At 37.4% G+C, this 17,811-nt stretch overlaps 1 protein-coding gene across 1 annotated transcript; it reads left to right on the plus strand.

Annotated features, from left to right (window-relative positions):
- The first annotated feature begins 6,280 nt into the window (after positions 1-6,280).
- Positions 6,281-11,226, plus strand: LOC126583895 (D-3-phosphoglycerate dehydrogenase 3, chloroplastic-like). The gene is made up of 5 exons (XM_050248438.1): positions 6,281-7,024; positions 9,135-9,511; positions 9,754-9,868; positions 9,965-10,056; positions 10,137-11,226. The coding sequence occupies exons 1-5, from the start codon at positions 6,382-6,384 to the stop codon at positions 10,803-10,805; spliced, it is 1,896 nt and encodes a 631-aa protein (XP_050104395.1). The 5' UTR covers positions 6,281-6,381; the 3' UTR covers positions 10,806-11,226.
- Positions 11,227-17,811: the final 6,585 nt, after the last annotated feature.

A 17,811-nucleotide genomic window follows, 5' to 3' on the forward strand; every position in this document is an offset into this window, starting at 1 on the left:
CCCAGAAATAGAATATAAATATATATATATATATATATATATATATATATATATATCAATTCATGCTTCACATATCCATAATCATAAGTATGCCATGCCAAATATATAACAGAATAAGTAACTCAGGTGAAAATAAGTTCATGGGAAATAACATATTAGCCGGAACCCCTGCAGGGGTCTATACGGCTGAATTCATAGCTCATTAGTCAATCTAGCCGGAGTCACCGTAAGTGACCTATACGGCACTACACTGCACACGAGTTGGAACCATTGTAATGGTCTATATGACAAGATTTGGTGTAATATAATTATGCTCATTGCTACGTTCTCATTATAGATGTGTGATAAAACGCTAGTCACCTACGAGTCAGAACCACCTATAGTGGTCTGTACGACAAGACTATGCACCTAAATTGGATCCAATGTGAGCATATGGTACGGGAGGTGACATCATAAACAGGCATGTGCCATATCTCTGGCTAAATCACAATCACCCAGGGTGCAGGTTTATGAGCTCTCAATCACGTCTCACATTATCAATATCTCATATAACAAAACATAACTCACATGGTACTTACCTGAGCGTCCACATCACCAATTCATATTATGCATCATATACTAATTCATATGTTGAGTATAAATTTATATGCATGGCATTTCAAAGCATACTTTCATTTAAACACATTTTCTAGGAAAATATCAAGTATATAAATATATACTGAAAACCAAAAGCCCACTCATTGGTATGTCAAAGGGTTGTAGCCCCCGAGTCGCCCTTGACTGCGCTCATCATCGGGATAAGTCTCCCCTATATGAGAAACAACTATAAAAACGTTAATTTAAAGCACATAACCAATACTAGCTAATAACTTCTCATACATTGCTCAAATGGGGTGTTTAAATATACCAATGTGACTTACACAACCTCACGAACATCCCCATATTTTTAGAAAAAATTTCTGACATCCCATGCGCCGCCACGCTCCAGCCAAGGCACGGCCAGACGCGCCCCCACGCGCAGCCAACCCTGACAGAATCCTTAACCACCGTTAAGGAATATTCCGCTAAAAATTAGAATATTCCGTTAAAACTAACCTGACGCCGTTAGGAATATTCCGTCAAGTCTAACGGAATATTTGTAACGTCCCGGTCCCGAAATATTTATTTTATTTCGAGAAATAATAATATTAGTAATGGGCCCAAAATAAAAATCTTATTTAGTTTATTATCCTTAGCTAACAACTCCAATTCAAATCCTTCATTCCACAAGCAATTTATAAGTATTATTCATTTTTCCAAAACATCCAAATTAAATTCCAATTTAGTACCATTTCTTTGTAGGGACCAATTTCCATTATGTAACCTTTATTCTTGAATTAATTTAACTTCACATATTTTATGGCTGCATCTAACGTCTTGTTAGACTGCCTACGTACCCTCAACAGGGATCAAGCCTTTCGTAGTTCAAAAGTTCAAAGTTTCGAACCACATACAAACTGTTCATTTAATCCCACATACACCACTTAAACCATAACAATTAGATCAAAAACAACCTACTTAAAATAACGAAATTCATATAACAACGCAAATGTCAGCTCCCTGGCCGTGTGCAGCCGCCCCCGCCGCCGCAGGTGGAGGTCGGCCGCTCGACTCGCCGGAAAATTCAACTATTCCTAAAAATTCTTACAAATTACAAAAATGAAGATCTCAATGAGTAGAGAAACTTTCATACCTGCAACCAAGGCCAATTTTTCCTGGAAAGGCTCCAATTTCATCAAAACCTGTCGGAACCCTAGAATTTGGGTGTCCTCAATTCGACTCCATAACAACTCCGATGCCCCAACCAATGAATGGGCTTTGTTTCTTGGTTCATGGAGAGTCTATTGGTGGTTGTAATTTAACCAAAACGTTTCAGATTTTGATGGATTTCGAGCGAAGAAGGTCGCGGCACCCGTGAGGTGTTTTCCCAAATTCTAAGACCAATTAAACTCCAATTTGTGGTGGAATAGGTAAAAGAGATGATTAGAGATAATTTTCAGGTTGTGGGGGACATTAATTTCGTCGAAATGTGGCCGGAAGAGGATGAATCTCACCGGTTATTCCTCACGGGTCAAAAGACCCGTTTTCCCCCCTCATATTTTCTTCTCTCCTTTCCCTCATTTCTCTCTTCTCTCATTGGTCACCTCTCATCCTCCCCTTTTCTGATTCGCTCCTCTCTCCCTCCTTTCTCTCATGTATCTTCCATCTCCACCGCCTAACTTTTCTTACTTTTAATCTGGGCCACACACGTGGCCTTCCAGATTTGGCTCCAAAAATCTGGAGCATTCTAGTAATGGTAAATTTACAATTTTATCCCCGACTTTAAAAGTTAATAACTTCTTCGTTCTAACTCTGTTTCACGAACGGTTTGCGCCTACGCATTCGTGAGGTCGAGCTCTATTCAAAAATATAAATTTTGACCTCAAAAGGTCTACGTATTTTAATTAATTAAGGTCCAAACTTTAAACCTCGTCACTAGTTTAATTTAAAACTAAACTTACACAAACTGTTATAAATTCTTGAAAAATCATATAAAAGCTCAATAATATTCACGATTTAATTCTTCATCATCATAAATCGATTTATTTTCGATTTTCTCCACATATTCATATATTTAAAATTTTCAGGGTATTACAATATTCTTCTTTCTTCAACAGTGAACCTCACTAGTTGCCGTCGTCGCTGGAAAACTGGAAAATGTTTAAACCTTCATTTCTCTTCCATTTCTCAACCAAATTTCATGAAATCTTAACCAAAATGAAGCTTAGGACTAGAAGAACACAATCTTACCAATTTCAAGCTCCAAAATCATGGGATCTCGCCGGAGAAAGCACGATAATTCTAACCAAATTTCAAACTCCCCAAACTTGACTTCCCGACGTCCAAAACACCTTGTTTTTCTTCTCCGAGCTTCGTGAAGACGTTCTAAAGCTTCCTAGAGGCTTGAAATCTTCTAAAAACTTCACATTCACGTGTGCATGAACAATACCTCGAATCTGGATTCTCGGTTTCTCTAGAAAACGAGGGTTTCACGTCTAAAAAAAGGTATGGTTGTGATCCTTAGCTTGCCAAGAACTCAAAGACACTAACTTTAGCCTCGATCCGTGAGTGATCAAGTGGTTTTGAAACTAGTCCATACGTTGTACAGAAAATGGAAAGAAACCTGAGAGGAAGGAGAGAGAGAGAAAGAGTGTCAACGGGAGAAAGAAAGAGAGAGTGCGTGTGTCCACGTGGGTCACCAACCAAAACCAACAAAATCTTACTTCTAATTGGGTCCAATTAATTAGAAATAGAACTAATTGGTCCTCAAGCTTAAGTCTAACTCACACTCCACAATAAAACTCAACATCCAAGGGTATATAAGTAATTTCATGCCGTCCAAAAAATAAATATTTTGGGACGGGCTGTCACAAATATTCATTGACTGAAACCTTATTAGTTTTTAGATTTTGACCAAAGTTTCTAACATTAATGTAATAATGAATTTACATGTCAGTTACATAATTTTTTAAAATAAAAGTTAATAATTGATTTAGAATTTTAATACTCACACCTTTATTAAACTCCTAACTAATTTTCAATTCAAAACATTTCCAAAATAAATAAATAAATTAGAATAAGTTTGTACCCATTAGCTTTTTTTAAAAATGTTTTCAATTTTTTAATTTTATATGTACCCATTCATGTAATTTTTTCAAAATTTTAATCTTAAAATGTACTCATTCTTAAATTTGTTATATGTTTTTTTATATATAACATCTATTCAATTTGTTTCTAATCCATTTTTAAACTTATATGGGTACATTCTTATTTTTTTCTTTGATTTGAGAATGTATTCATGTCAAGTTTAATCGAAGAAATTTACTAATGTTATTAAGCCTAATATATATTTTTTTATTTTTTTATTTCGAAGAATGTACCCATGTTTTGGTACAATAATTTTTTGGTTAATTTTTTATGAATGTACCAATGTTTTTATATACACACACACACACAATAGTATATTTATATTTTAATATTTTTAATCCCACAAATTATGTTTTTTTATTTAAAATCTCATTAATATAAACAACTATAAATTTCAATTTTTAATTTAAAAAATATAGTAACATATAAAGAAATAAATTATCATATTAATTTCAGGGACTTCGATCAAAAATTGAAAATCAACAAAATTTCAGCCAAAAAATATTTATAGCTAGGGACCGCATTCAAAGTTTTCATTTTTTTAATTACATAAACCTCTAATGCATTATGTGTTTCAATTTAGTCATTCTGTAACATTTTTGTCCATTTAACCATCTATTAGAACAGTAAAAAGATTTGTTCATGTGACATTTACATGATGAAAACAAACTGAAAAGTACTTTTTTTTTTTACAACAAAAACTTCATTACGACTCAAAATTCATTAAAATGTCTTATTGTATGGTATCAATGAATGATGTACACCTCCAATTAAATTGTGGCAAAAGGGATTCCACACCTCCAATTAAAAATTGAAGCACTTAAACTTTAGGAAATGGGAAGGACCCATGAAAAGACAAAGTTGAATGCTTGGGTCCCCACCGATAAAGAGGTTCCAAGACATGATGTGTTCTTCCTTTTTGAGAGAGATATTGTAAATTTGTAGTGGGATTGAAATTATAATAGTCCCAGTTGATATATTATAATATTCTCAGTGTAATTTCGATTGCATTGACGGTAAACATAAATAACGACTCGTGATTAATTTATTGAAATGATAAACTCAATACTTCAACGACTCCAACTGCGTTTGCAATAATTTGCAATAATTTAACGGCTAAAACTGCGTTTGCATGCAATCAGAATTCACATCGAAAAAAAATCCCATGTTATTGATCAAACCATCAATTCTGCTTGAATATGTAGTATGTACAATTAATCTCAGACAAAAGTTAATTTTCATATAGCTCTTAGTTACGTGAAACTTGGAAGTAGTGATTCGTGGCTATACTTGATTGGAAAGAAACAAAGAGTCGGTGCTTGTCTATTTTAGCTGACCAATCATGGGACCTATATTTGGATAGATTTTTTAGTGTGCCGGAAATACGATCCAGTAATCAACTGTCATAGTAGTGGTTGGATACTTGAAAAAAAAATTTCAATGACTTGTTCTATAACACTTGATGTAATGGGCCGTATTCCATCACACTGAAAATTTTCTCATATATGACCAAACTCATTTCTGGGTAGGGAAATGAAGCCTTATTTGTTAAAGAGATTTGGTTAAAGTAGAGAAACGAAGCCTAAACAATATGGGAAAACTTGAAGCCTCTACGACAACCAAAGATCCTAAAAGCCTAGGGTTGCAATTCATTTGTCAACTTTGTACCTAAAAGTTCAGAAAATATGGAAACAGAGACCGTGATTAGGACGAAGGATCGTTGATTAAAAAGGAATGCCAAATGCGTCCATGCAAATTAAACTCTAGTAATGAACAAGTATGCGATGAGCAGATGAACAAATCTTAATTTTTGAATGCCCTGGACGCAAAACACTCTTCTAAGTTTATACTTACGGACTTTTACAACGAGGGATTGAGTCGTGGAAGTCATGAAAATCTCATATTCGTCGCAAAAAATCAAAGAATATGGTATGCCATGACTTTTTGTGTTCTTAAAGTTCTTTGCTAATGACCATTTGGTTTAATAACATATGTCTATATTCGGTTGGAATATATTTTCACTTTGAATCTCATAAACGAGAGTATGTTACGATTCCTATAGCATAAAAGAAAAGAAAGCTTTTTAGCTAAAATAGTTATTGAGACTGACATAACTCCTCACTTTGGTTCTTGAAATTTGAAATCGATGGTCCCTGAGTTCATCAATTGTTAATTATTTTGGTCATTCCGTGAAAAATCTCTGTTAAATAAGGATCAAAATGACAAAAATACAAATTGAGGAACTATGTCTATTGATTTTAAATCTCAAAAAATAATGTAAAAAGTTATAACAATCTCAATGACCATTTTAGTTAAAAAAGCCGAAAAGATTACTTTTACGTGTTGCTCTCTAAATTCACTTGTGCAACTAGAACCCATGGTTTTAGAGGACAAACACTGCAGTGGCTGTAATCAAAAGTAAAAAAATTCAATCTCCAAAACTTGTCTATTCTTAGTTACGTCCTCTCCTTTTCAACTAACCATGCTTACCTAATTAGAAGCTAAAAACTTAAAAAAAATTACCCCAAATTGGGTTTAATTACAAACACTTCTTTAAGATCCCAACGACTTTAAAAAAACAAGACACCAGCCCACAATCACACAGATTCCCAAAAACACAGGAAAAAAAAGAGTACAAAACGCTTCCTAGCTTCCATGGCTTCCTCCTCCATCAAGGCCATCTCCTCCTCCGCCTTGACCGCCTCACCGAAGCTGTCTCAAGTCCCTCCACCACCATCCAAACCCTACCTCCTTTCCTTCCTCCACACCACCTCCAACCGCATATCCTTAAAACTCTCCCATTCCCATAATTTGCGTTCCCATTCTTTTCTCATAACCAACGTTCTAAAAACAGCTGAGTCATCATCCGACACATACGTTTCAAAGTCCTCCCAGCTTCCCAAGCAACAGTCTTCAGATTCAACTCCGACCATCCTGGTCTCCGAAAAACTCGGAGAAGCCGGTCTTCATGTCCTAGGTGGCTTTGGCAACTTGGAGTGCGCGTATGACCTCTCCCATGAGGAGCTTTGCGCCAAGATCTCGACATGCGACGCTTTGATCGTTCGGAGCGGAACGAAGGTGACCAGGCAGGTGTTTGAGGCCGCCAAAGGGAGGTTGAAGGTGGTGGGGAGAGCTGGTGTGGGGATAGACAATGTGGATCTGCAGGCGGCCACGGAATATGGATGCCTGGTCGTTAATGCGCCCACGGCAAACACCGTGGCCGCCGCAGAGCACGGGATTGCGCTGCTCACTGCCATGTCACGAAATGTTGCGCAAGCTGATGCTTCCATCAAAGCTGGTAATTAACACTTATTTAATTTGTTGTTTTATTAATATTTTTAGTTTTCTAAGAAAATTCTCACGACCCATGCACTTCCTAGTTTCGGATGAAATCAAATTTTAATATGTGCAATTATTTGCAAATTACATGTTTTAGGTAAGCATAGATTTTTCTTTTGGGATGTGAAAGTTCAAACTTATGTTTAAGTTTACAACTCGCTTCGTACTTATTTTTTTATATTTGTTAGGCCAACCATTTTGGTTTATTATTGAATTTGAGAAGTTATTTATGCACTTCAATATATCTCTCTCCATTCGTTACCTAATGTCAAAGGACAAATGAAAAGGATCTAAAAGGAGAGAACGGACATGTAAAAATCACTTGAGTTTTAAATTTTTAAGCAAAAATATCGATGTACTAAAAAAAATAAAAATTTAAGCAAAAAGGAAACTTTAAAATTTCTAGTTTTAACTTTCAATTAACATAATATAAATTAGTAGTATACTTTGGTTGTTGATAATAATTGGCTTTTTAGCCAAAACAGTCTCTATAAGAGTGGCATAACTCATCACTTTGGTTCTAACAATGAAAATTGATAGAAGCAGTTCTTGAGTTTATTCATTGTAAATTGTTTTGGTTATTTCATCAAAATCCTTGTTAAGTGGAGGGGTTTGATAAAAATGCTCTCAAAAGATGGTTACGTGGTCTTCACATGACAATTTAACGAGGAGTTAACAGATTTGTCACGAAATGACCAAAATGATTTGAAGTTGACAAATTCAGGGACCAGTTCTATAGATGTTCATTGTCAGGAATCAAAGTAAGGAGTTATGTTAATCTTAAGAACTATTTTAACTAAAAAGCCATAATAATTTGCCCTTGAGATTAAAGATTTAAGCTTTTTTTCCTATGCAATACAAAGCTATATTGAGAGGTAAGGACTCAAATTTGCTATTTTAGACGTAATGGCAAATGCTCTTACTTGTAATCCCGTTGCAGGATCAAAGACCTAAGCTAAAGATACACTCGATGGGTTTATTTTCTCTCTCGAGCAAAACAATTGTTATGGAATTATTGCGAAGTAAATAGTTTTTGTCTTGCTTGATGTCGCGACTCACAGTCGCACACAGTACGCCGGGGTCGGATTTCCGCTTTTGTACCTTCACAATTCATTGAATTTTAGTGGATGTGCATTGAATTTATATGGATCTGTCGCTTTCTGGGTAGAAAAATGATTGTCCAAGCAACGAGTGAACAAAAGCGTCTAGGGATCTATGTGTTCAAAAACACATATTTTGATGCATGTTTTTGTTGAGCTCATTTTGTAATGTATTTCAACGATTTAACAATTTATTTTTATGTCTTATCTCAAAAATCATTTCTACCAAAAATACTCAATTCCGAAATCACATGATCGTTGATTAAATGTGACCTATAAATAGGTGTCAAAATGTGTGTCAAAAACGTGTGTCTCCATGTCCTAACCCTTTATGTACATATAATTTGAATGGATGCTGTTGAACCGACACATTCCACAGGTGGATGCACATGTGTGAGCATGTGAGCATGTGAGCATAGCATGCAGGAACAATTTTATTCCCAAGTTGAACAGGAATCAAATTCTGTCAGATATATTTTATCTACTAATAGCTAGGAATTAAGGGTCCTCTTGATTATCAAAGACAAATATGATTGACTGAGGGTTTTCTAACCGGGAAATGATTTCCACACTCCACTCTTCTCCCAGTACACTCCACAATTTTTCCGACGATTAACTATTGAAAAGAGAAATACGAGTCAGAAAAGGAATGAATGTAGAAGTAAAAATGAATACTACCAAACTTTGAGTTTGATTGTTTCTGAAGTAAACATGTGTTGGTTCTACTAAGTGAATGAAAGGGCTGCAATTTCCATAATTTTCGAGATCAATAAATTCGAAATTTTGTTCATTACATCGACCGTAAAAAATTTTGGTTGACACGTTATTGTTTTAGTTTTGACCCCTTGAAGAACATGTTGACACATTTTCTTTGTGTGTGTGTGTGTGTGTAAGGATGGACTGCATTTTCCTTTGAAGTTCTACTGCTAACCTGCACATAATGCTAACTTTGATGCCGGACTTTTGCAGGAAAGTGGCAACGAAACAAGTACATTGGCGTCTCTCTGGTTGGGAAAACATTGGCAGTTATGGGTCTTGGAAAAGTTGGATCCGAAGTTGCTAGACGTGCGAAAGGCTTGGGAATGCATGTTATTTCGCATGATCCTTATGCACCGGCTGATAGAGCGCGCGCAATTGGTGTGGATTTGGTCTCTTTTGAGCAGGCAGTTGGCACTGCAGATTTCATATCACTGCACATGCCTCTCACCCCTACTACATCAAAGTTGTTCAACGATAAAACATTCGCAATGATGAAGAAGGGAGTCCGAATCATTAATGTTGCCCGAGGCGGAGTCATTGATGAAGATGCACTAGTGAGAGCTCTTGACAGTGGAATTGTTGCTCAGGTATGATTCTCTAATTTATGTCAAAGCTGACGGTGTTGAAGATACAACTGTATATAGCATGTTTTTAAGGAAGAAAGTGATTTCCACACACCTATTTTTTTCTTCTGCGCTCTTCTGTTGGAGGGAGAAACATCATTTGTATATTCCATCACCCACATTTTCTCCATTTTTTTCTGCAGACTTTAGTATTGTTTTGATCTATGCTAACATACGGTTATGTTTGTTACATTGTTTCGTAACAGGCCGCACTTGATGTGTTTGAAGAGGAGCCTCCATCCAAAGATAGCAAGCTCGTGCAACATGAGAATGTAACAGTCACACCTCATCTAGGAGCTAGCACAAAGGAAGCTCAGGCACGTTTAATTTCTCCGACACTGATCAAAACTTTCGAAAGATATATCGTACATCCTTTAACTCATCAAATTCTGCACAAAACATAATATTTTCAGGAAGGTGTTGCCATTGAAATAGCAGAAGCTGTTGTTGGGGCATTGAAAGGTGAACTTTCTGCAACCGCTGTCAACGCTCCCATGGTCTCTCCTGAGGTATGTTGCTATATTAGTAGAAGAGGAATAGGCAAGATTCGTGGAAGATTAACTACGCTCACAAATTTTCATGTTCTCAGGTTCTGGCTGAGTTGTCTCCATATGTTGTGCTAGCCGAGAAGCTGGGAAAGTTGGCTGTACAATTAGTAGCAGGAGGAAGTGGGATTAAATCTGTGAGGGTGGTTTACAAATCAGCTCGCCACCCCGATGACTTGGATACCAGACTTCTCAGGGCCATGATCACTAAAGGCATCATCGAACCGATATCTGCCTCATTTATCAATCTAGTCAATGCAGATTTCATTGCGAAGGATAAAGGTCTGCGCATAAGCGAGGAAAGGGTAGCTGTCGACACATCCCCAGAGTGCCCTATCGCTTCAATCCAAGTACACATTTCCAATGTGGAGTCCAAATTCGCAAGTTGTGTTTCCGAAAATGGAAACATAAGCATTGAGGGGAAAGTGAAATATGGAAAGCCCCATCTGACATTGTTAGGATCGTTTGGTGTGGACGTGAGCCTCGAGGGAAATCTCATTCTGTGCCGGCAGGTGGATCATCCAGGCATGATTGGGAAGGTGGGGAACATACTTGGGACTGAGAATGTGAATGTGAACTTTATGAGTGTGGGAAGAACTGTCCAGAAGAAGGCCATAATGGCGATTGGAGTGGATGAGGAACCGAAAGAGGAGTTACTCAATAAAATCGGGAAGGTACCTGATATCGAAGAGTTTGTGTTCCTTAAGCTATAGTAAAAACCTAATGAGAAGGCTTCTGGTGCAGAAAAAAAAAAATATCAGTTGGTTTAAGTAGTGTTCTTCTTCTTCTTCAGCAGTAAACAAAGAGGCCGGCCAGCTCTGCATGTCCCTGGTTGGGCCATGAATTTAGTCTAGATAGTAATGTATTTCATGCCAACATGATAAGCCAGAAGCCGGTGGTATTAGGATTGATGTTTTAGTTAGTTTTGGTAGTTCTTTATCCGCATTCTGAGATTCTTATCGATGTTGTTGTTCAATTATTGTCAGTGCTGGTGTAGTAACAGAAGTACTTCTTCTGCTATTGTGTGGACTTATTTGTATGGTAATTCTGTTGAAGTTTTCCAATTTTCTTTTGGTAAATGCAGACATTAATGCTAGAAGTTTTTCAGTAATAAGCAACAGCAGAATTCTTTTATGCTTGGTATTCATTGGGTAATGTCTTGGGAGGCAAGCAAGCTATATGCTGAATTAGGTTGGGTTTCCAAGCTTTGGTAGAGGCAAAATCTTGACGAATTGGTGTTACTACAATATATATTTATACCTTGCTAAATTTCCTTCTTGGTATTATGTTTCAACTTTCAAATCTCACCACCTAAAAGTTGACAGAGGTCGATCGTGCATAACATGATGAACATGACGATTATCTTGCATTGAAGATTTACCTTGAAAAGATTTTCACAAGATTATGAGCAACTCGATAAAACTTTTCATTGGTTTTAGGCTTGATCAATTATGTCTTATTTATATTATAACTCCAGCAATCAGGAAGGAGCTGATGAGAAGTTTTTTAGTGCGGTACATTCAAAGTCTTTGACAAATCAATGTCATTTATATTATAATATGTATACATAAGGGGTGCATTCAATTTTTTTTAGAGATTTTAATTCCTTTTACAAATTCAAGGATATTCAATCAAGATTTTAAGTGATTATTTTAGTTTATGTGTATTAAATTAGGATTTAAAAGGAATTTACAATATTCTTGAGGCATTAAATTAGAAAATGATTTTAAAGGATTTTACAAAGTTGGAGAATTCGAGAAAATTCGAGAGATTTTGTAGTGTTTTTAACCATTCTTAATGTCACCTCTCCCTTTGAAAATTTAAGAGTATTTACTAAATGTTATAAACTTTCCTAGTTTATATGTGATTGTGTAAATCCTAAATTAGATTTGATTCTAGTTGTTCTTTCCTATATGAACTTGTATTCCTTGGGGATGAAAGATTTCTTCTCCTTCTTATTACTATAAATAAAGGCACTGCGTAGGGGGAATAACAACATCCTCTACATACATTCCTCTACACAATTCTACAAACACATCTCTCTTCTCTTTATCTTTGTCGACAGCCCCTTCCCCTTGTCAGATAAAATAGACTACAACACGTTATCAACACGCTCATACCGATGCGCTTAGGAATCTGACGTTGAAGCTTTTTTTGCATCAAACTAGTTCATCCATATCATCATGCAATCATGTTCTTCCAAAACAACAGTTTTTATCTCGATATTTTTGCAGCCTTGATATCATGAACATTCATCATAATGCATGACCTAACTTTACGTTTTTCGAATTTTAGATTCTACATAAATTGTGTATGCATTATATTCATAATTGTAGAATTATGTGAATTTGATATTGCATCAAATAACTGCTCATGCATTAAATTATGTATTATATATGTTTGAAACCCATAGGCTTCTGGTTTGAAACCTAGAACACACTTGACGCCATCCATGGCGTCTCATTCCCTCGTAGATAGGCCTGCAGCCCAATCCTGATCTTAGGTCCTCGTCCCGACGACCTGCAAATCGTCTTTCCCCCTTTCTCGACGATTTTTTGGCCGAGATTCATTTTGAATCTCTTTGGTTTTTCTTCGAAATTCCGATTAATTTTCCTAGGGTTTTTAACACAAATGTTGAGAGTTTCCATTCCCCGTATACTTTTATAGGTCGTTATCGAACCCATGGTTCTTTACCATGATTTTTGCACCTAGACACGACCTCTTGAAGCGATGGCGCCGGTTGTCTTTGCCGACGAAGTTCACCCAGTGCATGCTGGGGTGTCTGGTTCAAACCCCAGCCTACGTGGGCTTGGCCCGTTCTCGGTGAGCACTAGCCCGTTGGGCTTTGGAGCTCTCCTTGGCCCAAAACATCGACCTTCATAAGCCACGGTGTTCTTCTATCTTGCACCGCAGAGGATCATAGCCTGCATGGCTGTTATGGCTTCCATGTACTGCAATGTATAGGATTACGTCCCTTCGAGTACATGTGTTCGCGAAGCATAAGATCAGAGCCCGTTTGGGCCTCTGTTTTTGGGCTTGCACCTGCAGCTCATTTTCTGTGATGCTGAGCTCGTCTGCTTGCTAGGTCCGTGCCAATCCCAGCCCAGTTCTTGGGCTTGGACCTTACGACACCATTTTTACTCAGCCCACTCGTGGGCTTTGGTCCAAGTTTTTGGGCCCGAGTTTAATTGCCTAATTATTTTAGGCCCAATGGTTTTTATAATTTTTTCTCCCACACTTTAAATTTGGCCAGAGTCCAAATAAGTAATTCACTTATAATTATAAACCTGAAGTTCTATTTGCATATTTTCTTATTGCATATTTTTGTGTATATATTTGCGTTTGTCTGTAGGAACATATAAACTTGAAGTTCATAATTATTTCGAAACATGAAGTTTCTAAAAACATGCCTTGTTTGAAAACCTGAAGTTTTCCTTAAAAACATCACCCATGAAAACCCAAAGCTTTTTCATGTGAATTTTAACCAATACATGTCTATTAAAACCTGAATGTTCTATTCTTATGTGAATGTATTAATTGTTTTCTCCATTACACTAACCACATCTTGTCCATCTATTTTGTGATAGGAACATGTCAAATTTGAACAAACTCGACTTCACCGCTTTAGAGGTCTCTAGAATGAACTACCTTAAATGGGTCGAAGATGTGAAGCTCCACCTCATTGCAAAGAATTTGCGTCCCGCCATTGAAGATGAGATGGACAACCTAGTTGGCGAAGCTAAGAAAGTCATTGCCATGATCTTCATCCGAAGACATATTCATGACGCAATGCAAACCGAGTACCTTGCTGAGGATGATCCACGAGCACTATAGGTCGCTTTGGCTGATCGCTTTGATCACCAAAATGACATTTTCTTGCCTTAAGCAAGACATGACTGGCAGCATTTGCGCTTCCAAAACTTTAAGTCTGTGAATGAATATAATTCTGAAGTTTATCGAATCCGATCATTTCTCAAGTTTTGTAATGAAACTTTGACCGAAGAAGATCTCCTGGAGAAGACCTATTCGACCTTCTCTGTTTTATTTATCGCTGAAAAGCAGAATCAGCTGTTGATGAAAAATCATCAATCTCGACCTACTAGGGCGACTGTTGTGCCTGAAGCATACTATAACACGAACCAAAGCCCAAAACGCCAAAAAAGGCATGGTAGGGGCGGCCAAAAGCCACCTCGTCAAGGTCAACAGAGCCAAGGCCCATCTAAGGGAGGAAACAAAGCCTAGAAACCCCCTAACCTCGCTCCCAAGGCCCCAAACTTCAAGAATAAGGGCAAAGCACCTGAAACCATGGATGCGGATATGTGTTATCGATGTGGTTCAAATGACCATTGGTCCAGTCTTTGTCGTACTCCCCAGAAGGTTGTAGCTGAATATCAATCTCGTTATAAGAAGTTTGAATCAAATTTTGTGCAAGTGGACGACTGAAGAGTACCAAGATGGAAGTTTTTGACTTTCACGAGGTCATTACCCCTATGGAAGTTTAGAATCTTAGACATAAACTATTTTTCTAAATTTAGACAATGGGGCCGAATTCCACCTATCAGCCGAATCACCCTTGTGTTTTTAGTTAATTTTGAACAATTTTCCTTTATGTTTGGATTATTTGTTGGTGATTTGTTTTTGGATATTAAGTTTTTAATTAATTACCATCCTTGAATACTTAAAATGATTTTGAATGGATATTTGTTTTTAGAACTTTTACACATGTGACCAATTCAAATTAATTTTTTATTCTAGGTATGACTAGTAGGGAAATTAGTTGTCTGGTAGATAGTGCAACCACGCACACTGTTTTACGTGGATGCATCTATTTCACTAACCTCATACCTAAGAATGCACCTCTGACAACATGATCGAAGAATACGGTAAGACACATATATTGTTGTCCAATGGTACAATTTTGACCATTGATGAGACACTTTATTCTCCGCGTTCCGAAAGAACGTTGTTGAGTTTTAAGGACATTAGAGATAATAATTACCACACTGAAACCTATATAGAAAACGGAATTGAATTTCTATGCATAACTTTCTACGAATATGGCCAGAAGCGTATTCTAGAGAAGATGAAGCGTATCCCGAGTGGTCTGTTTACTATAACCATACACTCCATAGAAAGTCACTATATGGCTTGCCCTACCTCTGGGACCGTGCACGAAATTACACTTTGGCATGATTGTTTGGGACCCCTTGGACGAACAGCGATGTGCTGTATCCTCATATCATCACACAGGTATCCATTAACTCGACGTTTAGGTTCAATTCAAGGAATTGCATGTCAAACATGTTCAATGGGAAAGCTTATTACTAAGTCTTCTTATGACAAGATTCGTTCGAATCCTCCTATTTTTCTATAAAGAATTCAGGGGGACATTTGTGGACCTATTCACCCTCAATGCGGACCATTTAGATATTTTATGATTTTGGTTGACGTTTCCACATATTGGTCACACGTGTGCTTGTTGTCCACAAGGAACGTTGTATTCTTCAAACTGTTGGCTCAGGTTATCAAGCTCAGGGTTCACCATCTTGATTATCCGATAAAATCTATTTGATTGGATAATGCTGGAGAATTCACATATAAAACTTTTGATGACTATTGCATGTCGGTTGGGGTTAAAGTTGAACATCATGTACCCCATGTTCACACCTAGAAAGGCCTGGCAGAGGCATTCATTAAGCGCTTACAAATGATTGCTCGATCGTTAGTCATAAGTACCAAGCTCCCAATCACTGCTTGGGGCCATGCAATATTGCACGCAGCCATGTTGGTCTGCCTGAGGCCTGTTGCTACCCAACCATATAGTGCCTTTCAGTTGGTTACCGGATATAAATCCAACATATCTCATCTGCGCATTTTTGGTTGTGCGGTCTATATGCCGATTTCGTTGCCCTTACGTACAAAAATAGGGCCTCAACAAATGATGGGAATTTATGTCAAATATGATTCTCATTCGATTATTCGTTACTTAAAACCTTTGACAGACGATCTGTTTACCGCTCATTTCGCGGATTATCACTTCTATAAGACAGTCTTCTCATCGTTAGGGGGAGATAAGAATATCAATGTTCCTGAAGAATGACGCGAATTATCGTGGATGACTCCCACTTTGTCTCATTTAGATTCTCGCACCGCTCAGTCTGAAACTGAAGTGCAATGCATATTAGATCTTCAGAGCATGCCAGATGCTTTCACCATTCTAGCGCAAGTAACAAGGTCACATATTCCAGCTACAAATATGCCTGCAAAGATGAATGTACCAAATGTACGACGGACTTCCCTCATGGAGGCTCGGGATGCCAACTTTGGTGATCCACGTACATTAGCGGCTAGCCAATCATCTGCCCCTACACAAAAGTTTGACAGACCACTTGGTTTAAAGGATTCACACCTTTGAAAAAGGAAACCCACGACACATGCACCTGAAGAACCTATCGTGAATCCGACTGTCTCTTACTCATTCTATCTAACTCATGAAGAAATTCTAGATTACGGAAGCATCATTGAAAAGACGAATCCACCTCTTAAGAATCGTGATATTTTGGTCTATTATGCTAGCTTAAATGATGATGTGTGGTGTAGAAATGAGATGATCGTTGATGATGCATTAGCATATGCAGTAGCTACTAAGATCATGTTAAGCAATGACTTTGAACCTCATTCCGTTGATGAATGTCGACGTAGAACCGATTAATCAAACTGAAAACAAGCAATCCAAGTCGAACTCAATTCGTTTACGAAATGTAAAGGTTTAGACTTGTAGCTCATACTCTTTCACAAGTGAAGCTCGTTGGCTACACGTGAGTTTTCGTTCGGAAGCGTAATGAAAAGAACGAAATTGTGCGTTACAAAGCTCGTCTTGTTGTGTAAGGCTTCTCACAACGCATGAAACTTATTCACCCGTTATGGATGTGACTACTATTCGCTACCTTATCAGTTTGGTAGTTTCTGAAAAATTGAGTATACAACTGATGGACGTAGTAACTGCGTATCTCTATGGGGATCTTGATACGGAAATTTATATGAAAGTTCCCGAAGAACTTACATTGACTGGATCAAATATTTCCAAATCCCAGAACACACTTTCAATTCGGCTGAGGCGTTCACTCTACGATTTGAAGCAATCTAGAAGAATGTGGTATAACCGTCTGAGTGAGTATTTGACTAGTCAGGGATATGTAAACAAGGAATAATGTCCTTGTGTGTTCATTAAGAAGTCACAGTCCGGTTTTGCGATAGTTCCAGTTTATGTCGATGACATGAACCTTATTGGAACTCCTCAAGAGCTCGCGAGAATTGTTGCGCAGCTGAAGTTGGAATTTAAGATACAAGATTTAGGAAAGACTAGATACTGTCTTGGTCTCAAGATAGAGCACTGTTCGGATAGAATCTTAGTACATCAAACGAACTACACCCAGAAGGTGTTACGCCGCTTTAATAAGTATAAAGCGAAGCCTTCGAGTACTCTTATGGTCGTTCAATCGTTAGATACAAAATGAGATCCCTTCCGTCTGAAAGAGGATGGTGAAGAGATTTTGGAGTGGAAGTTTCTTATCTAAGTGTGATAAGAGCTTTATTGTACTTAGCTCAATGCACTAAACCCGACATTTCCTTTGTTGTTAATCTTTTGGCAAGATACAGTAATGCACCAACGCGCAGACACTAGACTGGTGTTAAAGACATTTTCCGCTACCTTAAAGG

This window comes from Malus sylvestris, chromosome 9, assembly GCF_916048215.2.
Source record: "Malus sylvestris chromosome 9, drMalSylv7.2, whole genome shotgun sequence".
Lineage (NCBI taxonomy): Eukaryota > Viridiplantae > Streptophyta > Magnoliopsida > Rosales > Rosaceae > Malus > Malus sylvestris.